Source organism: Saccostrea cucullata, unplaced genomic scaffold (assembly GCF_032062105.1).
Source record: "Saccostrea cucullata isolate Sc308-1 unplaced genomic scaffold, CSIRO_AGI_Scuc_v1 ctg7771, whole genome shotgun sequence".
Classification (NCBI taxonomy): domain Eukaryota; kingdom Metazoa; phylum Mollusca; class Bivalvia; order Ostreida; family Ostreidae; genus Saccostrea; species Saccostrea cuccullata.
Genome location: NW_026939965.1, coordinates 44,682 through 70,707, shown reverse-complemented (window position 1 = coordinate 70,707; position 26,026 = coordinate 44,682). Strand labels below are relative to the sequence as shown.

Genomic DNA, 26,026 nt, shown 5'->3' with positions numbered 1-26,026 from the left:
GGGTTTATTACATATTGCCATTGTGCACCTCCTATTTTACTTTTTTATTCGACACGTATTTTAGGTTTCCCAGAGCAAAACATGGACATTGCCATTTTTTGTTTACCTATGACGTCACATAATAGAAGCTTCTGGATAACACTTCATAAGACGAGTTATTCCTCTTTACACATTACCGTAAAACAGTATACATGTAGCAACACATCGACATTATGGGAGGCGGGGGGTATCATTTAGTGAGCTCATTGCTCACAGTACCTCTAGTTTGAATGAAAAGTAATGAGGTACATGTAAGAGATGGGAAAGATTTTTTTTTAAAGAGAACTGAGTTCTTTGTTATGATTTTCTGACACTGACCATAGACCTGCATGAAGCGAACCCTTTGCTTTAGTTCTATATATACATTGACAATTTCATAATTTAACTGATCAACTGATTTATCATTAAACAATAAAATGTAGCAATTTTCTCTTCACGGCTCCGCCCTCACTAACGGTCACACCGTCTAACATATTAATATTAACGTGACTATTACTATAAAGCTTCCGGATTTCAACTAAAAATAAAGAACTGGTACCTTCATTTTGACAGCGTAATCTGTGTATCTCCCCTTTGATTTGGGCAGCCCATGAGTTTGAGGGTCTGTAATATCTATTTCAAGGAAGTTCGCAGGGGGAGAATATGCATCCTCTAACGTCTGTTTCTTTGGCTGAATCCTAGCCGTCGCTGGTTGAGTGCCCGTACTCATTTTCTCTTGCAACTCCTCCAACACAATTAGTGATGACGTCAGTCAATAACAATACCCGAGCCCGAGATAATTAGTGAAAAAGAAAGTATGGAGTTTGATATATTCTTAATTTATTTTGCTTTTATCCAAACCCAATGGTGTGTAGAATATATATAAAAACGATTCATTTACTTAAAATTTGATAAAAATATAAAGATTAAGTAATTTTTTTTCGGAATTAAAAATTCCCTTCAAATATTTTGATAATTATAATCTCACTAAGTGATGACGTTTTACTCAGTACACATTAGTCCTCGTTAAGCAAGACAACTTACACATCATGAAAAGTGTAAAATCGGTTATGTTGGTGCCAAAACGTATTTTTATGGTAAATTATGAGAATGGATTTGTAAAGCAATATACAACAGGTGATGTTTAATTCATGATTTATAAATATTCTCATGTTTATTCACTTTTTTTCACTATGAATAGCTATTTGACCTGATTTAGAAACATTCTTCCAAGGGCAAAGTTACATTATACATAAAGTGAAGTATTTCTTCTTATTCCTTAGATATGGTTGTATTTAAAAATTTGAACGATATGGTTTCAAATTAATATTTTCATTGCTTTGCCGATCAATGAAATTGTTATGTTTTCGTAATATGGTATATAATTATATTTTAGCTCCTTCAACAGTTGCCAGGGAAATCATCCATCAGAAAACAGGTTATAAAGAATCTTCTCTGGCCAACACGGAAAATGAATCTGACAGCCCAATTGCCGCTTACAAAAAGCGAATTGCCTGTGGGCAGTTACAGCATGATGATTATCAAATGTCGGTAGTAGAGAGGCTGCAAAGTCTGTATGATAAAATTGATAACTATGAACCTCCATCAGCCACTGCCAACTGGCTCGCAAAGGTTATAATCACATCTGCTTATTATTTTATACTTTAATTTATTACATTTGGTGCTATATTCAATTCAATTCAATTTGTTTATTGACCAATTAAGGGCCCTCATGGGGCAAAAAGAAAGTACATTGTTAAAATGTTGTAATGATTATGATCATACACATGAAATACAATATGACACAAGTCAACATTATACAGTTATTGACTGGGTATGAGGGCAACATATGATTTGTTGGACCTGAAGGTGAAAATGTTGCCAGAGGTCACAGGCAGAGGCCAACATTTTCACCTTCAGGTCCAACAAATCATATGTTGCCCGAATCCCAGTCTATAACTGTTTTGTTATACCCTTTAATGCTCACGTTAAAAGATTTAATCAATACACACTCTGTTATCAATTACTTTATATGGAAAATTATGGCTTAATAAGTAAATATAAAACAATAGCTGAGAGAGAACAAAATTAATTATATTTTTATTATATCACATAAATTATTTATCACAAAACATACTCTTCCCTTCTTCCTTATCTTGCTGATAGCAACAACTCTTGCAGCTCTTAACTTAGGCTATTACCATGACACCGATATTGAACGATGATTATAATTACTTGTGACATACTAGCAGTGACGTTGCGGTCTAACAATTCTTATGTTGGACTGGCAGGCCGGTCAACAATGAAATTGTTAGACTGATGTCATAAACATTTCTTTTGTTGGACTTTTTATTAGTAATAAATATATATATAGAAAGCTATTTATAAGGGTATAACAAAACCAATTGATGTTCAATCATATTTAAGCTTAAGAGTATTAATTCTCTATTGAGAAGTAGATGGCTTCTTTGGAGAGTATCAAAACAAGCCATCAACTTTTCAGTAGAGAATAATTCAAGAGTCACTCCTCTTATATTCAAGATAAGGATTTTAATTGAAATTTGGTATGTCGAACACTAATATCAGGAATACCATGAAAATGTCAAACATCGAAGTGATTTTGATGTCCCAACTACTTATTTTTAAAGTTTTTTACCTATATCTCAAATTATCAGATACCTAGAAGTTTTTCTAGGTCCCTCCTGAAATTCAGTTTCCAAACAATAATCTTTATTGCATATTACACCCATATGGGTCAAGCAATACATCAGAAAAAAAACAAAACAAAAGAGAATAATGAATTATATATACAATATCCATATAGAAATTTATCCCCTAAATGTTACACCGATGTGGACCTTCTATTTCTCAAATCTATTGATTGTTTTATAAAAGTGCAAACAGCCGGTATAACTTCAAGTTTTGGACTTAGTATATATTCAAGTTTCTGTGTAGGTGATTTGAGGTAGAATGAGGAACAATTATCTAACATAGCTTTTATATAAGTATATTCCTTGCTTGTATATTCAAGCTACACTGTAGAAAGAAGTGAAATTCATCATCAATAGTATTACATGAAGAACATAATCTTTGTTCTCGAGGTATTTTCTTATGCCTACCAATTTCTATCATTAGGCAGTGGTCATTTGTTCGAAATTTAGTTAGCATTTGTCTATTCTTAAAACTATTTTCAAGTATAAGATACTCTTCCAAATCGACATTGTGTTTTATTTTACTGTACAAGTATAGTTTTGAGTTTTCTGTAAATTTAGATACTTTTTCCATAGTTTTATCTTTATAATTATCTAGTACAATTTTCTTCAACTTCTTTTTAACTGAATTTCGAATTTTTCATCTTAATAATGACTGTAACAATATTTTTGTTATCATATGTTTATAATTAATATATAAATTAAACAAAAAAATATTTTTTTTTAATTAGAATGATAAAATAGATATCATATGGCATGCAGTTTGCATATATTTTAATCACGGTATATTAGAAATTACATATAGCATGTTTATTTTGTAGACTTTTGGATTTGGCAGCAAGAATGAGATAGACAAACCAAAGGGGCTTTATCTGCATGGGCATGTGGGTATGGACATTTTATTTCCTGAATTTTCCCTTCAAACATTTCAAGCTTCAAAACATTTTACAATAATATGCAAAAATTTAATTCACATAGTTATCCCTTTTGTGTGTATACTTACAAAAATGAACTAAAAAAGTTGAGTAGATTTAGTATTTAAGAAATCATGATTGAATACATGGAGTAGTCCTGTGTAGCAATAATTCCTAATACTGTAAATCACTTTTTATTCGCGAGAACATTATTTTCGCATAATTACGCGAGGCGGTATGCTCGCGAAAATTTCATTCTCGCGTACAATAGAATTCCTTAAGATTAGGCCAAAAAAAACAATAGTCTTGTTTCCTGCTTCCAGCCACAAAAAAAATAGGGTAGGTAGGTAGGAAAATTATTTTATTTTTTAATTTTATTTTATTTTTCCCAATGGTATTTTTTTGGATATGAACTACTACAAAACCAAATTAAGCATGTCATAGCTTGGTAGGTATCATCTTTTAAAATGAAATTCCATGCCTTTTGATGCACAACTCAAGTGGAATTTTATGCAAGTTCATATTTTATCAATATATTTCATGTAATACAATTTGAGTATATATTTTTTTTTTTCACTTTAGAAACATGAAATTTCTAAAATTTTGAATTTTTTTCCCCAAAAGCTAAAAAAAACTTTAGGGTCGGGTGCAAAAAAATAGGGTAGGTCGGGTAGCAGGAAACAAGACTATTTTTTATTTTGGCCTTATACAGAACAATGACCACAATTCGTGAAAATTTTGTCTCACTAATAAAGAGTCAATGACCATCTCGCGAAAATAAGGTGTCGCCAAAATTAAGTGATCTACAGTAATGCCAACCACTCTAAATCCAGTGATTGCACAATTTTTTAATAAATAAATTTATGTAGTATTATATTACTCAAAATTCCTTCATAAACTATATCCAGATTGTGGATATTTTTACCATACATGTAGGTCTGCTTTGTAGAGAGCAACTTATGAACTAAAGGATTGTTCTTGTATTATCTGTTTCAGGTACTGGGAAGACAATGCTAATGGATATGTTTTATCAACACTGTAAAGTGAAAAAGAGACAGCGAGTTCACTTCCATAAATTCATGCTGGATGTACATAAACGTAGGTACAAGTAGAACTCACCTAAGTTCCTCCTGTAGAATTTAATGTTTCACATGTGATACCTCACAACAGAATATAATGGTTGTGTGCAGTGTGCAAGAGTGTTTACATGTTATTTTTTATTCAATATTCAATAAGTAAGAAATTAGAAATAATTTATTATTTTTTTAATTTTTCACTTCAGTTTAAAATATGTTTAAAATAACCTCACTAAGTATTTGAGACTAAACGCCTAATGGTTCACAAGTAATCTCTCCTTTATGATTTATTGCTTTAAATGTACTTTGGCCTGTATTTTTCTGCTGAAAGAAAATAAAGAAATCAGAGGCCTGTTCAATAGAGCGCTCACGAGCTCAATTCTTGTGCGCTCACCAAAGTTCGTAATACCTCCAATAGAATGGTTTCTGAGCGCTCGCTCTGTTATCAGGCCTCAGAATGATAAATAAAGAAAAAACTAAGTTGTGCATTAGAACATGCATACAATTCAATACTATTATCATTTAAAGCAATATGAGCTGCAACTTTGATGTTGGAATTTTTTGTTGAAAAATTGTAAATAACTTTTTTCTATGACAGAAAAAAATAACGTTTATAAACTTCTGTTGTTCATATTTGCAATGAAAGTACTATTTATAAGCTTCGATTGAATCAAAATAATATTATTGTTGTCCTGTACAGTATTGATTTCCTATATAAAACTGTATATTGGATTGTATATGGAAGTCTTTTCTTCTGCTTTATTTTAATCTAATTGAGCATAAATGTTTAAGTTATATACAAATTTATCATAATAATAAATTTTAACAGCAAAATAAAATTTTCAAAAATACAGCTCATATTGCTTTAAGTTAGCATCACATTTCTTATGAATGACAATGTTTATGTGTTTTAGGAGTACATACACTGAAACAGTCAGTACCACGACAGTATAATGTGAGGAAAACACAGTCTTTTGATCCAATTCCTCCGGTCGCCAAAGAGATCAGCCTAGAGGCATGGCTACTCTGTTTTGATGAGTTTCAGGTACATGTATTTGTCTACAAAGTAATGCACAGGCACACATCATTACAGGGAAATTACTTAATTTTGATTTTATTATGCCCATTATACCCCCCTCAAAGTCCAAGAAGGGAGGGCATATTGCTTTACTGCTGTCTGTCAGTCAGTCGATCTGTCAGTCCACCAACAGTTTCCATTTATTTGCTTGCAGAGTTTGCACATATGAAATGAAATTTGGAATACAGATTTATCATAAGAATATCTAAGGTTAAGTTCTGTTTTGGATATTAAAGATGATCCAGCAATTGTTTTGTTACTATTGACAGAGTTATGCCCCTTGGACTTAGAAAAATTCTAAAGGGGGAGGGGATAAGATTTTCAAAAACATCTTTTTGTTTAGAATTGAGCTACAATTATATACATGTAAATCTATAATTATAAGTACTTGTACTTTAAAGATGAGAATGACTGGGATATATATTTTACACAATAGACATTTAATAGTGAGGATTGTTTATTGACAGGTTACAGATATAGCCGATGCTGTGATACTTAAGAAACTTTTTACAGAACTGTTTAAGTGTGGAGTGGTAGTTGTCGCTACTTCTAACAGAGCACCTGATGGTAATAAATGTTTATTTCGGTTTGTTGAGTGTCTAACTGCAAAATGGAAGTTAAGTTTCATTAAAGAATTTTTAAAAATTTCCTCACAGCACACACATTTTGAACTTGTAGTCTTTTCAAAAAGTTATGTAGTTCAAGCTAATCAAAACATTTTGGAGTGTTTGAACTTATGAACAATTTCTCAGTTAATGTCCTTTACATGTTATAACTATGTGAATTAATTAATGTTTAGTAAATACTTATCTATGCTACTTTTTGTAATGATAGGAGGCTGAGTTTTTCTGTAAAAAATGTTTATAATTTCATTTACATTGCCCTCTATTATTATCTTTTTTTTTATAGATTTATATAAAAATGGTCTTCAAAGAGGCAATTTTGTCCCTTTTATTGGAGAATTAAAGGTGAGTTTTGCCTTTCACTATGTTAAAGATTCAGTATAATTCTGTGAAGTAATGCTAGATAGAACAGTGTTTATAAGTACACAATATGATTGGTACAATAATTTTCATGTTCATAATTAACGCTCACTTTTTTTTATTATGAATGAACATATTGTCAGTTCTTTAATTTTGCATAAATTAAAAACATTTATAAAGAAATACAAGCTGAAGGAAATATTTCATATTTTTTTTACTATACAGTAATTTTATTTACAGAGGCACTGTGAGATAGTGAGTCTAAACTCAGGAGTCGATTATAGAATGAACACACTCCCTGCTGAGGGCAGAATCTACTTTCTGTAAGTTACTCAATAACATGTTTGCCAATATGTAACAAAACAAAGGACTGAAAATATATGTGTGCAATCATCTTTGTTGACAGACAGACAGTTTTGCTTGGCATTTTTGGCTGTCGGGCCATCTTAAAAATGATTTTTGCCTTCTCCCATTAAATGGGATAAAACTTGGGTCTGGCTAGGTAGATTTAAAGTGTATTTTCATTGTTTATAAGCTTTATAGGACACAAATTCAGTTTGATATACCCTGTAATTCACTATAGTACATGTATTTGTATACATGTATCAGAGTTAGTTATGACCTTAAAATTTGACAGGGAATTTAGCTTGGAATCCAGCTTTTTTTTAGTAGCTTTATGTACCTATGCTAAAATGTGTAATTGTTCCTTAACTGAATGAGAAAGATAAACTAGTCCACTACCTGTCTACGACAGCTGTGTTTAATTCACTATATTTACATTTGCAAATGTTTTCCTTTACATAACACTACTGAAGGCAAGCGTTTTTATAACTGTGTAAATACAGGTTAACAAGTGTGAAGAGAATTTCTCTGTAGACGTCATAAAGTCTGGATTACATACATGCCGTTGGGTCGCATTTCACACGTTAAAAGTAACAATAAGGCAAATACAAAGTATAAATAAGTCAATAATGTAAATATAAGTAATAAGGTATCAGGAGGAGCAAGGTGAGTGCACGTGTACTACATATATCTATCTCACAATTACCTAAAACTTAAGAGTATATTCAATCAAACAAGTCTATATTCCTTCACTCAGTGGTCCATTGCATTATGGCAAAGAGTTAAAGACTGACAACTCCTTTATTTTTTTTTTGACAATTCTATTTTTCGAACATATCTTGTAGTGATTCAGTCGCGAGTACTGGATGTCTTAGGAAGAATGCTAATTTTACCAGAAACTTGTGGGACGATATTGAAAACAGATTTTGATTCCATGTGCAAACAGGTGTGTACTGAAGTTCAAATCTTAAGATATTTTGGGCAATGCTCTCTCAATAAAAGAGATGTTGGTGTAGACATTTTGAGGTTTATTTACTACCAAACATGAATAGGAAAAAGACCTGTTAAAATTTAAATGTCATATACTACTTACACACAGACAAAAACATTGGCCTTACAAACTTTGTGGAGTAAACACCTCAGATTTCTATGCAAATCTAAAAGAAAAATACTACACGGAATAAATACATATCATACATGTATTTAGAAAGCTTATAGGAGACTTTTCAATCTGATGTATTTTTCATGAGTACTATTAATGCATGTTTTAGAACATACTCAATTTAAAGTCTCATTTTTTGCTCCAATAAACTTTTCTGAAGTGGTCAACACAAACTTATTATAATAATACTTGAATCAATAAATACTTACATTTATCACAAACTGTGGGGATTTCTTCTGTAACTGAGATTGGCATCATGGCATATTTGTTGAATATAGACTTTTGTTGTATTTAAGGAGGCTCTTTACACCACTTTTTTGATGACATACTACACAAAAAAGTTAACCTCCATTGTTTTGTCCATTTTCTCTGGGGATGAATTGTATGGGTACCTTTATAATGTGACCTAGATCTTTAAAAAATATTCATGGTATCATTAACCTGCATTTGGATATTTGACATCTACGTTATAACTGGTGCTTTAATGGAATCTTAAATAACCTGTGGTGTAATGAGCCTCCTTTAGCTCTCGTGTATTAGTTAGTATAGGAAGAGGAATGACAAAACAATTTAGATCACATTACTGTGTTTTTTTGCTGCAGGCACGTGGAGCCATTGATTATTTAGAAATCAGTAAGGAGTTTGATACAGTCATTCTGCAAAACATCCCCAAAATGACGCTCTTCAATAAAACGGAGGCCAGAAGATTTATTACTCTGGTGGATACTTTCTACGATAATAAAGTTTGTATTTATGATTAATTTTTTACTCTCCAATTTCTGGTGCATTAGTCTTCATTCATATGTAAAGAAAATTTAATAGAAATTGAAACTAAAGAAAAAGACAATCAGATTTAAAAGAAGATTGAAGATAAAATTAGATATTTACATGATTATATTATTATTGAGGTCATACACTGTAGCTATAAATCAAGGCTGTTTCAACATTGAGAAGTTATCATGTAATAACAGGTTCGTTTAGTCTGCTCAGCAGCTGCCAAACCTAAAGAATTATTTAGTGCTGGAAATATGAGTCAGAAAAACTTTGATGACAACAGAAATCTTATGGATGATTTAGGAATTCAAGAGGCAAGCATAGCATAGTTTATACACTATCATAAATTAAGATTTATTCCCCTTTAGGGATTTTTCTCATCCATCTTTTACTTCAGAGAAACATTGTAAACTTGATAGAATTTTCTGAAATCCTGTGATAAATTATAGATCATTTCTGTGGTTTCCTTTCAAAATATGCTGAATAATGATTGAGTGAAAAATTTATGAAAGTTAAAAAAAATAGAATGAAGGATCAGAGTTCATCATTTTTAAGCTATAAAGATTTTTAGTGGAAAGAATTTCCACTTCTGTGTGATGATTTTTGTTTTCTCAACAGAAATCAGACTTGGCTGCCGCCAGTATATTCACAGGAGAGGAGGAGCTGTTTGCCTTTGAACGGACCGTGTCCAGGTTAACAGAGATGCAGACAGAAGAATACTGGAACCTGAGAGACACCAAACTAAGTTGATAAAGTGGGATTTTAGGAAATATTACATTTTTTATTTAATTTACAGGATGACGATAATTAAAGACTGTGATTATTTTAATGATATTAATTTTCTGTGATGTTATCTTTTAGCAGCACATACAAATATAACCAATTTTATCAGGGATTGAAATTTACACACATGATTTACAAAACAGTGATAAGTACGTTGTTGAATGGCAAATTATATCAGCAGATAATTTTACATTTTTTATAGCCCAATTGCAATTATTTGCTTTTCTTGTACACCTATAACGTATGTACTTGGGGAGGGGATATAAGTGTTTACAAACATCTCTTGTTTATATTTAAAATATCAGAATGATTTGTTCCTCTTTTGGCTTTTGGCTCACTGGAGGAGGGAGGGGGAAGGGTGCTGCAAAAGTTGAGTTATATTTTAAGTTTTTTTTCTATTATCCATTGTTTTCCCCTTTTTGTCTTCAAAACGACCTTTTGATGAAGTCTTTCAAATACATGTACTACAGATCTTATATATTCTAGTTAAGAAAGTTTCACTTTTTGTTTTACACCCATTCAAGATGATGTTCACAGGCAATGTAGTTTCTTGCATACAGGCAGCAGTGCTAAAATATTCATTGTATTACTAGTATCATTATTAACATTTTGTTATAATTTGTTCTGTATCAACATAATGTATGTCTTAAAAAAAAAAGAAATGGGATCAGAGGGATCATTCTTTGGAACCAGTGTTTGAGGATTTCATCCCCACAAACAATAACATCTCATAGAATATACTACACGTGTAATTATACGCCCACGAAATTACATCCTCGGAAACCATAAGATTTTGGTTACCAACAAACATTGACCATTTTGTTTTATAATGATTCAATGAAATATATAGAGATGACGAACAGTATTCAAGCTCAAACGTCCATTAAAAAATACAACATTGGATCAAAGCAAACACGGGCCTCTAAAACATCAGAGGTGGGATCAGGTGCCATGGAGGACTGCATTCTGAGCATCCCCTGTCGACCGGTTCAAAAAGTTCAGTATTGGTTAATAGCAAATATTTTTTAATGACTATAGAAACTTAAGTTGCATAATTATGCTTTGTATAGTGTTAGAAATTTTGTTGTACTTTGTAATGGGTAATTAACTTAATGATTATACAATTGATATATTTTTGAGACTACCTGATGTTTGTTTTTACATAACCGGTGATAGATTGGTTTTATGTAAATTGACTTCTCCGTATTTTACCAGTAATAAAGTATGAATTAAAACAGAAGACTAGTATATTATTTATTTAAGGCGAAGACGTTTATGCATAACATTTTCACGCAAGTCATCAATTTACGGGCTAGAAGCCCGGCTTCTGTTTCTATTTGTTCCGCCCCGCACGTGATTTTTTAAATCGCGCCTATCGATGAACGAGTAGACTTATGTAGAAATATAGACCTCTTTTAATCTGTTCTGTTGAGAGCAGTAATTTTTGCAGAATTTAATAAATAATGCAAAATCTACGTATTATAAGGAAGTAATTGAAAATAGTTCTACTTCAAAGGAAATGTGGGGCCATTTAAATCAGCTGGCCTCAAAGTCAGACAAAAACTCGTCTCCTTCCAATATAACATATAACGGTTTAGATCTTAATAATCTACAGGATATTGCAAATGCCTTTAATGAGCATTTTGTTCAAATTCCAAAAAAATTATTGGATAATCTTGCGTGTACTAAATTTGAATTAGACAAATTGAAAAGATACACGGAGACGAAACTTGGAGATCAAGACTTTTTTGAAATTCCTTTGATTAATGAATAAAAAGTATTTGAAATGTTAAAAAGACTTGATGTAAACAAATCTGCTGATATAGACTTTCTTGGACCTAAATTGCTTAAACTTTCAGCTAGTATAATATCCAAACCTCTAACACACCCTATAAATTCTAGCATTATCAAGGGATCTTTTCCTTCACAGTTAAAGGTCGCAAAAGTATCTCCCCTGTTTAAAAAGGGAGATAAATCAGACCCAGGAAACTATCGCCCAATCTCAATTTTACCAACTATATCGAAACTTTTAGAGAAGCATGTAGCAGAAAATATATATACGTATCTTTACTTCTCACTTTGATTTATTAATTAAAGCACAATCTGGATTTCGAGATCTTCATTCGTGTCAGACAGCTCTCACAAAACTAACTGATAATTGGCTGCATGCAATAGATCAAGGGAATTTTATTGGCATTACCTATCTGGATTTTACTAAAGCATTTGATCTTGTTAATCATGATATACTCATTAGAAAACTTAAATGCTATCACTTCGATCCAATATCAATTAAATGGTTTCAATCATACTTATATGATCGAACCCAAAGTGTTAAAATTGGTGCGTACACATCTGAATCACTGCCAGTCACAGTATGTGCCACAGGGCTCTATTTTAGGTCCTTTGTTGTTTCTATTGTATATTAATGATTTACCATTATGTGTTGAACATTGTAATATTGATATGTTTGCTGATGACACTACAATGCATTTTCATGGTAATAATATTTCACGTATTGAAACAACTCTTAATCATGAACTCTGTCAAATACAAAAATGGTGTCAACAAAATCAGATGATTATAAATACTGATAAAACAAAATGTATGTTAATGGGAAAACAAAAGAAATCTAAATTAGAAAACGTTAATTTTCATCTGCAACTTTCCGGCCAGCCCCTAGAAAACGTAGAGATGCAAAAATTGTTAGGTGTTCACATTGATCATAATCTTCATTATACTTGTCATGTAGATGCAGTTTGCAAAACTCTTACATATAGATTATTTACTTTACGAAAAATTAAAAGGTTTCTTCCAATGCATACCAGAAAACTATTTTATAATGCTTTTATTCTACCATCAATTTTATATTGTCTATCCATTTGGGGCAATTGTCCTCAAACACATATGGATAGAATCTACAGATTACAAAAACGAGCAGCTAGGATTATTTTAAATGAAAAATTTGATACACCTTCATTGTCTTTATTTAACACTTTAGGTTGTCTAACTATTTATGAACTTTTATATTTACAGAAAAGCATTCTGATGTTCAAAATATTTAATGCGTTACGCTCAGAAACAAATTCAGAACTTAGATTACCAAAATATAAAACGAACTTATTTAAAAATTCTTTACAATATTCAGGGGTTATTATCTGGAATGAGTTACCAATTAATATCAGGAAGTCCCAATCCCTGGCAATATTTAAAAGAAATGTTGATAATTTTCTGCTGATGAAACGCAATGATTCTATATGATTTTTTGTTCTTCTCTCTATATATATTGAAATGTCGATGTTTTAATACTTTGTAACATATACTTGATTTTTATTGTCTCATAATTGTAATTCTATTTATTGTGTATATGCATTGTATATATGTTTTAAAGAAGGCCCCGAGGAAGACTAGTGCTCGCACTAATCGGGTTACCTTCTCTAAATAAAGTATTATTATTATTATTATTATTATTATTATTAAACGTGGACACAAGCATAGTACAGCTCCTGTAACTTGTATATTTCCCTCCTTATACATTCTGACTCTATAGCACAAGATGATTACAATTATATTTCTCATCTGTTCAACTGCTTTCTATGTGAAAAAGCTGACATTTTCCTTAGTTACTTTCCGAAATCTACTGCTTTCTATGTTAAAAAGCTGACATTTTCCTTAGTTACTTTCCGAAATTTAGTATCATGAGAGATCCACCCCACTGCAAAATATTAAAGTTTCGAACTATAAATGTTAAATAATTTTTCTTTGAAAAGTAACAATTAACTATATAATTAAATTAAAACTAAATTTATCTAGCTGTACGTCCGTCTGTCTGTTACGCTTTGAGGTACCCATTTCTTATCCGCAACTCCTCCTTTACCAGTGATGACATTTAATGAGACTTTTACAGAATCTTTGTTATGTTGCGACCATATTAGGAAAACACGAGGGAGTATCTAGAATGATATCTTGTCAAGAGTGGCAAGGACACCGCATTGAATCTAATAAAAATCAGATCTTTGCTACGATTCGAAACACTGATGGTCGCTGCCATCAAAAGAACGTTAATGGATATATTTAGGAAAAAAAATGGAGACAAAATATTTATGAAATTGAGGAAAATAAAGAAATAAAAGAGCTGCCGAAGAACAGCCGAGCCACGGTGACTCGAGTGAGCAATGTGACCCATGGGCCTCTTGTTAGTAAGACAACAAATTGGTCTTACATGTATCTCTTAATTTTCTAATTTGTAAATCATTTTTTTAAATACCCGGTATGTTTTCAATAAATTTTGAGTTTTTGCATTAGATTTAAACTTTCTCCGGCTTATCTCACTATTTATTTCTTGAATTGTGACCAAAAAAGTGTATAACTACAGTTTTTCTTTCAAACAATTTGGCAATAGTTCAATTAATGTAGATAAGAGTAAATATTAAGGTATCTGACTTTAATCATTTTAAAACAACCAGTATAAGACACGAACATACACAACACTTACAATCACAAGATACAATAGCTACCCTCGTGATGGCGAGATAAAAATAGATTATACCCTCCAGTGTTTATCCCAATAACAACAGCATGAAGACAGCGGTGGGGATCTCTGTTGTTTTGTCCCTCTGGGGGACTGTGACGTCACACCTCTGTCTGGTCACTCCCACACAGCGAGGGGAAATGGACATACACCAGGTCAGAATACAAGTACTTTAATTATTTAATTTTTATACAACGTCCTTATGAGGAGGATACACAAATTAGCAAAACATTTTACATTGAACATCGTCAATATGTGCACCGGTATTATACATTGTTATAATATGGATACCGTGTACATCAAAAGAATATTTATATTTTTAAGTAAAAACAAACTTTTCTGTGGTTGTAGAGTGGAAGTTCGACTTGTTTCCGTCACGGCGCCCCGTGTGGAGGGGAGAACCCCACCCAGGGACCTTATGAGACCTATACTGGGGGCCAACAGGTGTTTATTAAATGGCTACAGAATTTTAACCATTATGAAATCGGATATCCGGGTAAGGAATCCATTGGTTTTACATATAAATGGTAAATTGCATTTCTAATTTTGGCATGATAAGACATTTTCATTCCCTTTAACCTGTTTTTCACAAAGATGCATCTCCTTTATATAATAATTTTGAATATCCTTGTTATTCTTTCTTTTAAAAATCGATGATACCATCGGTATATATTTCTGGCCTATTTTTGTAGCAAATGATGCAACTAATGAAATTCCCAAAATATCAACTTCAAAACATAATTTTTTGAAACCTTGAATGAAAATTAAAAACTAAGTGATTAAATTTGTTCTTCACTTTACTCACTGAAACTTGACTCAAGTTGTTATTTTCAATTTTTATGACAAAAGTTTGTTTGTATCATCTGTCCTTAAATTAAAAAAAAAACCCACAAGTATGTCATAATACGGAAAAGGAGAAGGGGGTCCGAAAGAAATGCCATTTATGTTAATTTTGATGAAAAGTTTCATAATTTCTCCTTTTCTGACAGGTTATATGGATGTGTCTCTGGCTCCATACAATACAGATGATTGGCAGGTGCTGGCCTTTGCCCCTGATGAATATGTATATAATCAGGACCATCAACAAAACTACACAGCGTTCGTAGTATGTATTAGGTTACTATCAATAACTGAAATCTACAAAAGAAACTATGACATGTAGTATCAAAAAAGTTAAACCCACCTTATAATTATGAGACATTTTCTTTTTTATACTTGATATACGTGCAATGACCATCTAGGCTTCTGTAGGACAGTTTTGTATAGTATGAAAATGTGTGCATGGTACTTGGAAGTTTAATTCCATCTACTGATCTAGTCATTTCTGTGCATAAAACAAAAAAGCATATCGACCGAGCACATGTCGATATATCTATGGGTCGACCTCATGAAAGGGCTATATGTATATAAAATTGTCGTGACGTCACATCGTATAGTTTTCAGAATACTTTCTTTTGAATATAGTTTAGATGATATTTTTTATTATAGATTTTTTAAAAATTATCAATTAACTGTTTAACATAGGTGCTGCCAAACAAAGCATGTGAGCATTGCGTTCTGCGAGCTCGATACGAGTCGCATAAACCTGGGGAGCAGACTTTCTACCAGTGCGCCGACATCACCATAAAGGAATCGCCAAACCTCAGCCCTAAAGTCAGCGAGCCTGTTACCGCGCTGTTACAGCACACAGAGTACCAAAGAGCCTTCAAAAAGTATTCTGTGATCACCAAGGACGCAGTCAATGACGTCAACTATGACGTGGCCTTAAGGGGCTTCGCTTATTCACCGTTTGACCCCAACACTTTGTTAATTGTGAATGTGACATTAGATGGTTCAATCCACCCGTTTGGAAAGTTTGACATGCGAGTTGACTTACACATAAATAAAAACAAAGACAAAACAAAAGATTCTTTGATTACCAATAAGTTGGTCAAAAAGAGGACACTTTCTCCCAGTTTTATTCTCGATTCTCTGGTGACTGTGAACAATTGGAATAATTTAGTTGTAATGTACAACGCTGTAGGTGATTACGACAAACCCACGCCTATGCTGGCTGAGTTTGACACGCATCAAGGAACAATGAGTTCGTCACAGATCGAGGGATTTGACGGGAGTCCGATCAACGCATTGCTGTCTAATCAGGATGACTCTTACTACACCTTCAGCATTGAGGACGCGGGTCAAAAAGGTAATGGCATATTTATTACACCTTCAGCATTGAAGACGCGGGTCAAAAAGGTAATGGCATATTTATCACACCTTCAGCATTGAGGACGCGGATCAAAAAGGTAATGGCATATTTATTACACCTTCAACATTGAGGACGCGGGTCAAAAAGGTAATGGCATATTTATTACACCTTCAACATTGAGGACGCGGGTCAAAAAGGTAATGGCATATTTATTACACCTTCAGCATTGAAGATGTGGGTCAAAAAGGTAATGGCATATTTATTACACCTTCAGCATTGAGGATGCGGGTCAAAAGGTAATGGCATATTTATTACACCTTCAACATTGAGGACGCGTCAAAAAGGTAATGACATATTTATTACACCTTCAGCATGAAGATTGGGTCAAAAAGGTAATGGCATATTTATTACACCTTTAGCATTGAAGATGCGGGTCAAAAAGGTAATGGCATATTTATTACACCTTCAGCATTGAGGACGCGGGTCAAAAAGGTAATGGCGTGTTCTGAATTCTCATGAATGCGATGTTTTGCAGCACTACTTTGTATAAAATACAGATACTTAAGAAAACACAACGTAGTTTGTTAGATATACCGAAATCCGTTATCTAATTGCAAATTAACACGTTTTCAACTATCGGTAACTCTTGTAAGCTCTCTATATCCAACAAAATATTAAAGCTCTGGAACCAACTGTTCAAGAGTTATGATAATGATTAATTTTTTTTATAAGGTAAGTCAAACAAGAAGGTCAAGGTCAAAATCATTGGTATTCAAAGGAAGACCTTGTCACAAGAAATACACCTATGAAAAATATAAAGGCCCTAGTACTAACTTTTCAGATGTTAAGTTCAAGGGTAAAGTTTTTCAGTTGGTCAAACTCAAAGGTGAAGGTAAAAATGTCCTACGTGTGAAATCCCTAGCTCTAACTTTTCAAAAGTTATGGTCATTGCCCGGGCTTTCATATTTTACAGGTTAATTATTGAGATAAATTTGTTCATTTCCGTAATCTTTTGACCGTGGAGCTCTAGAAACTTGAACCTTCGCTAAAAACTGCCATTCAGGGGCATCAGTATTTTAATTTAAAAACACATCTGCCTCTTTTATTATATATAGGTTACAATTTCGTTGTCGGACAACTTTATCTGATAAAAAATACCTTACCCTACCACTTCCGGAAGTTAATATCGAGCGGACCGGAACCTCTGTATGTGAATTATCAGTGGGCGGAGCTAGATGTAGAGAGACAACTGTTGTTTGTGTTGATGGGTAACGAGAACACTCCAGACAAGCTGCTGGCCAAACTCTACACATACGACATCAACAAAAAGTCAATACATATTCATAAGCATTCTGCCTGACTTAAATCAATATTTAACTGAATTAAAATTAACTGAACTACATATAAAATTATATATGATATAATAAATGATAGTTTATAGAAGTCTCTTATTTCCGATAGAAAGTATGCTATAAAAGACAACTTATTTTCTATTTTTAGGAATCTCTCAAGCATCGTGGATCTAGAAGTAAGCATGTACGCATACATGAATTTTCACTACTACAGAAAAACAGGTTTGTGTATTTTATAATTACCACGTACGGTCCATCTTGAAATAAGGAGAATTAGAGTTGGGCAATAAATGAAAAATAGTTGACCTTGCATATAAATTGAAAAATTAAAAAAAAAAAAAAATCAAGATAACTCGATGATTGAAATCATTATACATGTAATTAAAAATTAAATAGAAAATGAAAATTCAAAATATTAATCCAGTTGAAAGTAACTGATCATGGCTTACTGCTAGATAATTCTGTGTCGTAGGCATGCTATATGCGGTGTCGCCTGGAATGTTTTACACCCTTGGATATCCTTTCTACAGCCTCATTGAAATCAACCCGGCTACCGGAAAAATCACACGCTCATTCCGGTTCGCAGACTGGGGTAAGGTTACTTTATAAAATATGACAGACATAAAGACGGCTTTTTGTTTATACCAAAAACAAAATAATGTCTTTATTTTTTCTATTTATGCCGCATAACATGATTGCTAAAATAAAACAGATATTGAATTATTAATACTTATTGAATTTAAATAAATATACACTTTACGTAATAATATTTGGTTGGAACTTCTAATTTATGTGCACAAAGACAATGATAAATCAAATTTATATACACTTTTTCTCAGCGCTGAACAAAATCGTATATATATGTTGTGCACATGAACATGTGTCTTTTTAAGGACAGATGATACGAACAAACTTTTGTCAAAAGATTTGAAAATAACAACTTGGGTCACGTTCAAATGAGTAAAATGAACATGTTTAACCGCGTCGTTTTTCATTATTCATTCAAATTTACACTAAAATAGAATTTGAAGTGAAAAATATTCGTATAGATTAAAAAGGATGGTTTAAGAAGTGTAGACTTTTGAACATCACAGAAAGTTTACAATTTCTTTATATTCTAGAACTTTATTTGCATCGTTTGCAATGCAATTAGGCCAAAAGATATATACCAATCAAGGCATACATTTTTTGTTTATATCATCTGTCCTTAACAAACTACTTTGTGAGAAACACAAGGCCAGCCTTTTAAAAGATGTCAATTAATAAATAATTTGCTGAAAATGTGGTCCTGTGTTCTAAATATGAATTGACAATGAGTGGAAGTCAATAAACTAATTAGAAATGTAGTCAGCAAATGGCAATGTTAGATACAAACCACTCAGCCTTTTCAACTAGAACTATAAATAATTAATTGTTTCACAATAAGTGTATTTAAAATTCAAACCAGTCAAAAAATGTTTTACGATTTTGGAATTCTCTATAAATGTTTACAGAAAAACCCTGCTTATTTATAAGTCCTTTTCATCCCTCTTACCGCCATCAATATATGTTCCCTATAAAAATTTTAAATATTTTAATCAAAATTTGCTCCTATTTAAATTGAAAAATTCAAATTTCATAGAGAATAATTATATGTATGCACATCAAATATAATCATTTTGATATTTTACGGAGCAACAATGCTTATCTTGTATACATGTACTTACATGTAATGAGGTTTTTGTATATACTTCTCATTATAGAAATATCTTTACCTCGTATTGCTTGTCATTACAATACGAATGATGTCATTCCTTCAAGACATTTTTTTTCTTATTTAGTTTGTATGTATATTTTTTCTTGTTTTGTTTTTTCGCACACTTATTTTTTTAGTAATTGTGCGGATTTGGTTCTGTGTTTAGTATTCTTCTATGTATATCCGGTTTTATACAGATTTCCACGACCCATGGCTTTGCTCGCTATCTTCCTTGAATATATTCTTATTTTTGACACCAATGACTGAATTTGTAAATAGTATATCTAAGCCATGGATAGTAAGTAGATTTTTATTTATCCCTTTGTATGTCGCCAACTGCAGTGATAAATATTCTAATATTCGTTATCATGTCACTGTGGTTCGCATTCTTCTAATACTTGGATGCATTGAAACAAACCCAGGTCCTTCAAATAACATGAGACTTAGTTCATTGAAAATAGCACACAACAATGTGTGCAGCTTACTACCAAAACTTGATATTATTACTGCAGAACTATCACATTTTGATATTGTAACAATTAGTGAAACACATCTTGATAACAGCATAGAAAATGAGGTATTAGGTATAAATGGATTTCATCCACCTATTCGTCTAGACAGAAATAGGCATGGAGGAGGAGTTGCAATGTATATATCCAATGAACTTGCATTTTATGAGCGTAAAGATTTAAATACTAATAATTTAGAAATCTTATGGTCAGAGGTACATGTTATTAAGAAAAAAATTCTTGTTGGTGTATTGTATAGGCCACCTAATTCATTAGCAGACTATTGGGACAGTTTTTGCTCAAATATTGAAAAGGTACTGGAATGTAATTTACCAATCATTCTACTAGGAGATTTTAATGTCAATGTTTTGGTAGATCAAAGTACACAGTTTAAGCTTCTCTTACAAAGGTTTGGTCTATCGAATTTGATTCATGAACCTACTAATTTCACTCGGAATGTGGGTACATGCATAGATCTAATCATTACAAACAACACCGGTATAATTAATGAGAGTTTTGTCTATCCCCCTTGTTGTAGTAGTCATTCTGTAACTGGAGTGGAAGTTAAGTTTCATATATTGAAACAGTATGCTTATAAAAGAGAGATAAGGGACTATAAAAGTGCTAATTATAAAGGTCTTAATGATGAATTAAATGCAACTGATTGGGACACTGAAGTCTTTAATTCTCATAATATCAATGAAATAAATACAAATTTTGTACACAAAATAAATGCGTGCATTAAAAAACATATCCCAACAAAAACCATAACAATCCGTCCCAGAGATAAAGTATTTATGAATAATTCTATTAGAAAACTAATGAGGAAAAGAAATCGTATACACAAGAAAGCAGTGAAAACTCAAAACCCCCAACACTGGGAACACTACCGCATTTTAAGAAACAAAGTAATTGATGAAATTAGAGCTTCACGAGATAGACTTAACCAAAAACTTTCAGACCAAATAGACAAATCTATACCCCCTGGTAAATGGTGGAGAATAGTTAAATCTTTATCCAAACAAAATAATAAAAGCAAACCACCACCACCTTTAAAGTCCTCAAATTATACATACTTTCATCCTATTGAAAAAGCTAACTTACTCAATGAATATTTTGCTGGAGTTTCAACCCTTTACAATGAACCTGAGGTACCATTACACGGACCGGGACCACCATTGAACTTTTCATTTGATGATTTTGTAATCACAGAGCAAGAAGTATTGGATCAGCTCCAAGTTATAAATGTTACTAAACCTCCAGGTCCTGACTGTATGTCACCTTTGATTCTTAAAAATATAACTAACTCGATAGTAAAACCCCTTACCAAATTATACAATTATTCACTTACTACTGGGCAACTTCCAGACATTTGGAAAAATTCACAAATTACTCCCATCTATAAGAATAAAGGCAGTGCACAAGATGTTAATAATTATCGTCTAATATCAATAACCTCAGTTGTATGTAAAATCTTAGAAAAAATCATATTCAAGCACTTGTATAATTATTGCCTTGAAAATAATTTAATTAATAAATATCAATCTGGATTTCAACCTGGTGATTCCACAACAAATCAATTATTAGAAATATATCACACAATAATATCTAGTCTTGATAAAGGTAAAGATATTAGATTTGTCTTTTGTGACATTTCAAAAGCATTTGATAGAGTATGGCATAAAGGTATCCTTTATAAACTAAAATATTATGGTATATCAGAACAAATTGTTAATTGGATTGAGAATTACTTGTCCGATAGAACTCAAAAAGTAGTTCTTGATGGCTTTTCATCAACTACTAGAGCTACCAATTCAGGTGTCCCACAAGGGTCAGTCCTGGGTCCCTTTTTATTCTTATTGTATATTAATGACATATCTGAAAAATTATCATGTCCTGTAAGGCTTTTTGCAGATGACACCTCTCTTTATGTCATAGTTGATGATGATATTATTAATTCTGTAAACATATTAACTAAAGATCTTGGACAAATAAGACAGTGGTCAAATATATGGGCAGTAGAATTCAATCCTTCTAAAACAGTCAATCTAGATTTTAGCAGGAAAAATATTTGCCATCCAAAAATTAAGTTTGGTGAAGATGGGCCCACTATTAAAAATGTTGAAACACATACTCATTTAGGAATAAGATTTCAACAAGATGGTAATTGGAGATCCCATATACTTGATATTCATGCTAAAGCATGTAATCGCTTAAATATCTTAAGAATGTTAAAACACACACTTAAGAGGGATGCTTTGATAAAAATATATTTTGCTTTTATTCGTCCTGTTCTTGAATATTCAGATATTGTATGGGATAATTGTAATGAAAGAGATGCAAAATTACTGGAAGATGTTCAGGTTGCAGCTGCACGAATAATAACCGGTTTAAGAATCAATTCATCAAGATCAAAGCTTTATGAAGAGCTTGGCTGGGATACTCTTGAAATAAGAAGAAAAATACATAAACTAGTGTTATTTTATAAAATAGTGTATGGATTAGCACCCCAGTATTTGCAAGATTTATTACAACAATGCATTCTTCCAGATAATTCTTATCCCTTAAGGAATCTGGACAATCTTACATTTCATATTCCACAAGCCAAAACAACTTCATTTATGAAAAGTTTCCTACCTTCAACTATAAGACTTTGGAATGATTTACCATTTAATATCCGAAACCTTTCTTCACTTACATCATTCAAAACTGCCATAAAGAATATATATTGCATAAAACCTAAGAAATATTACAATTATGGAAGTCGTAAAATGAATATATTGCATTGTCAATTGCGAAATAATGCTAGTAATTTAAATGATGACTTATTTAATCATTTTTTAAAGGAAGATAAAAGTTGTAACATGTGCGGATTTAGTTCAGAAACATCATATCACTATTTTATGAATTGTCCAAAATACTGTATGCAAAGACAGAACCTAATACAAAACTTTAATACTTTGCAATTACCAGTGCCTTTATGTTTACAACTTATTTTAAATGGAGACAATAATCTTACATACAACCAAAATATTGCAATATTTAAACTTGTTCAAGAATTTATTGCTACTACAAAGCGATTTGCATGATATTATATCTGCTATTTTTTTTCAATTGTCAAATCACAGAACCAAAACCTATTTATGTTTTCTTATTCATTTTTTTTTAATTACACAATCAACAATTATTACTATAATTGCCAGTCATACATGTTAAAATATAAATTTAAATTATATTAACAGCTCATATATTTCTCTTTTTTTGTTTGTTCCCCTTAATTTGCCTTGTCATATACATTTCTACTGAATATATGCATGTATATAATTATATTTTTCAATGTTATATTAATAATGTTTACTTGTACATGTATGATGTTGACCTTGTATTGTGGAAAGGACTTATATAGGCAGTGCCTGCTGTCCAATCCAATTATGTTTTTCATAATAAAATATTGTTTAAAATATCAAATATAATCAAACAACCTTAGATGAAGATCATCTAAGGTTGTTTGATTATATTTGATGTGCATACAATGAGTGGAATACATAATTATATGTATGCACATCAAATATAATCAAACAACCTTAGATGAAGATCATCTAAGGTTGTTTGATTATATTTGATGTGCATACATATAATTATTCTCTATGAAATTTGAATTTTTCAATTAAAATTTGAATAGGAGCAAATTTTAATTGAAATATTTAAATTTTCATAGGGAACATAGATTGATGGCGGTAAGAGGGATGAAAAGGACTTATACGTAATGTATTTGTTCTGTTTGTAGTAGGTTTTGGAGAACGTTTGGGCTTTTTTTTAGGTCATTTGGAATGACTTTTTTTTTATTTTCAACTTCTTCCTATACTGCATAATGTATTTTAATAAAATGTACACTAAATCCAAAGGATAAGTAAACTTAGCACAAATTAAAAGCTTTTGTTTAATAGAACGGGCACTTGGACACATATTATTCAGAAGAAATCACACCATCTCTCTCTTGGTAACTTGTAATTCTAACCATTTGTAGGTTACTTCCGAGGTTACTTTGGAGGCGCCGTGTTTGGAGGTCTAGATCAGGACACCGGTATCCTGTATCACGTGATGACCATGCAGGATACTAATTCTGAAGTTATTGCTAGTATTGACGTCAACAGCGGAAAAGTGACGTACTCACAGATGACGAACCTGAAGCACGTGCATAATCTGGCACTAACAAACAATAAATTCAGGCAGACATAAGTTTGTATTAAAGTAGACATATTTGAAATAAAAATTGATATGAAATGGTATTCTTTATATCATCTTAATTTCTTTATTTTTGGTGACCAGAAAGATAAAGCATAACAATACTACAAGTCTCTGTAGCATTAACACCTGAAAATACACAACCAAGATGAAAATTATTTCCATGATGTTTTGGCGCGAAGTGACAATTATAATAGCATGTACATAAAAAGATGGCAAATAAGATGAGTCTTTGCATGCCTTGTCAACATATGAAAACCACTTTGCATCAGACATACTGAGTCGTCACACAATGGGGAGAGGTGCAACATATATATTTATAGTCAATCTACTAGGTCCTGACCTTACTTGTACAAACACAACACAAATTTTCTGGTAGTGTGAACTCAAAACATGCAACATTCTCGCAACCATGGTCTCCGGAATAGCGTATGGTCAAGATGTAGCAACCAAATGTGCATCTGTGAATGCATATTTAAAAAAAAATATATTTGGAAGGTAAAATGACCAGTTTCTTATGAAAAGATAAGATTCAAATACCTTAGTCATCATTTTAAAAAAAGGAGGACTGTGGCAACGCACTTTGAAAAAAATTTTCAAAGTGCGTTAAATTTTGGACCAACTCAACGCACTTTGAAAAAAATTTTCAAAGTGCGTTAAGAGTCTACATCAATATATATTACCATGGAGACATTTAACGCACTTTGAAAAAAAAATCATATTTTAGTAATGGAAAGATTTTATTTGTTATTTATCTTTCAAAAAACTAAGCCTAACCCTAACCTCAAAAATGAATTGATTTACTCTAGTCGAAAAGAGGAGAAGACGGGTATAAGATCCCTCAGTCCAAATCTTTCTCTTTCCAATACATAGGTGTCGGTAACAAACAGGGGAGGGGAGCAATAAACCTAAAAAGGGTTCGTTACATTTTCAATGCTCATACAATGTACATGTATATATCTTTCCAAAATAAGTGGGGGGCTTAGCCCCCATCCATCCCCTCCCCTGGCCCTATCGCCCAGTCTCGATGTCTATGCTAAACTCAAAGCATTCATATAATTATGTATTTACCTAACTGGTATGACGTTGAAAACTTTCAATAATAAATGAGTTAATTAAAACATATGAAAACTAGAAATTTTTAAGTACAGTAAAACGTATGAGAGAGAAAGAATTTTTGTAGTTTTGAACAATCAAATTGGCCCCTTTTTATTATGATAAATGCTAAGTTGCTTAAAGCTGTCCACTGTTAGTGGCCCCTATACACCTTTACATCTACTTATCAAAGACTAGAATTAAAAAAAAAAAGAAGAAACGAATTAATGAACTTAAACAATCGTCACTCTTTTTTTCAAGACCCTTTAATTTTCCCTTTTATTTTATCAAAACCTTAAATATAAAACGTCAATATCCCAGATCCTACAGTGACTTATAATAAAAAAGTTATCAAACCAGGATCTGTTTTTTATCATACCGATTATTTAAAGGAATATTGATCAATCTTTACATTTTTTTTTTCAGTGCGTTAATATGGTCGTTAGCTTGGTCCCAAATTTTAACGCACTTTGAATTTTTTTTTCAAAGTGCGTAATTTTTCAAAGTGCGTTGTAACAAGGACTGATGCA

General features: G+C 31.9%; 2 protein-coding genes across 2 annotated transcripts; both read left to right on the top strand.

The window, feature by feature from the left end:
- Positions 1-681: 681 nt before the first annotated feature.
- On the top strand, positions 682-9,996 carry LOC134254359 (AFG1-like ATPase). Its single transcript, XM_062736884.1, is given in 13 exon segments — positions 682-777; positions 1,029-1,155; positions 1,415-1,650; positions 3,551-3,617; positions 4,640-4,741; positions 5,634-5,764; positions 6,265-6,364; positions 6,707-6,765; positions 7,021-7,103; positions 7,951-8,068; positions 8,887-9,027; positions 9,256-9,372; positions 9,677-9,996. Coding segments are annotated over 13 exon segments (1,509 nt in total). The 3' UTR covers positions 9,809-9,996.
- A 4,376-nt stretch (positions 9,997-14,372) lies between these two features.
- On the top strand, positions 14,373-24,445 carry LOC134254355 (uncharacterized). Its single transcript, XM_062736881.1, has 8 exons — positions 14,373-14,524; positions 14,721-14,865; positions 15,359-15,474; positions 15,894-16,557; positions 17,676-17,889; positions 18,061-18,134; positions 18,385-18,504; positions 24,184-24,445. Exons 1-8 carry the CDS (start codon positions 14,417-14,419, stop codon positions 24,393-24,395), a joined length of 1,653 nt encoding a protein of 550 aa, XP_062592865.1. The 5' UTR covers positions 14,373-14,416; the 3' UTR covers positions 24,396-24,445.
- Positions 24,446-26,026: the final 1,581 nt, after the last annotated feature.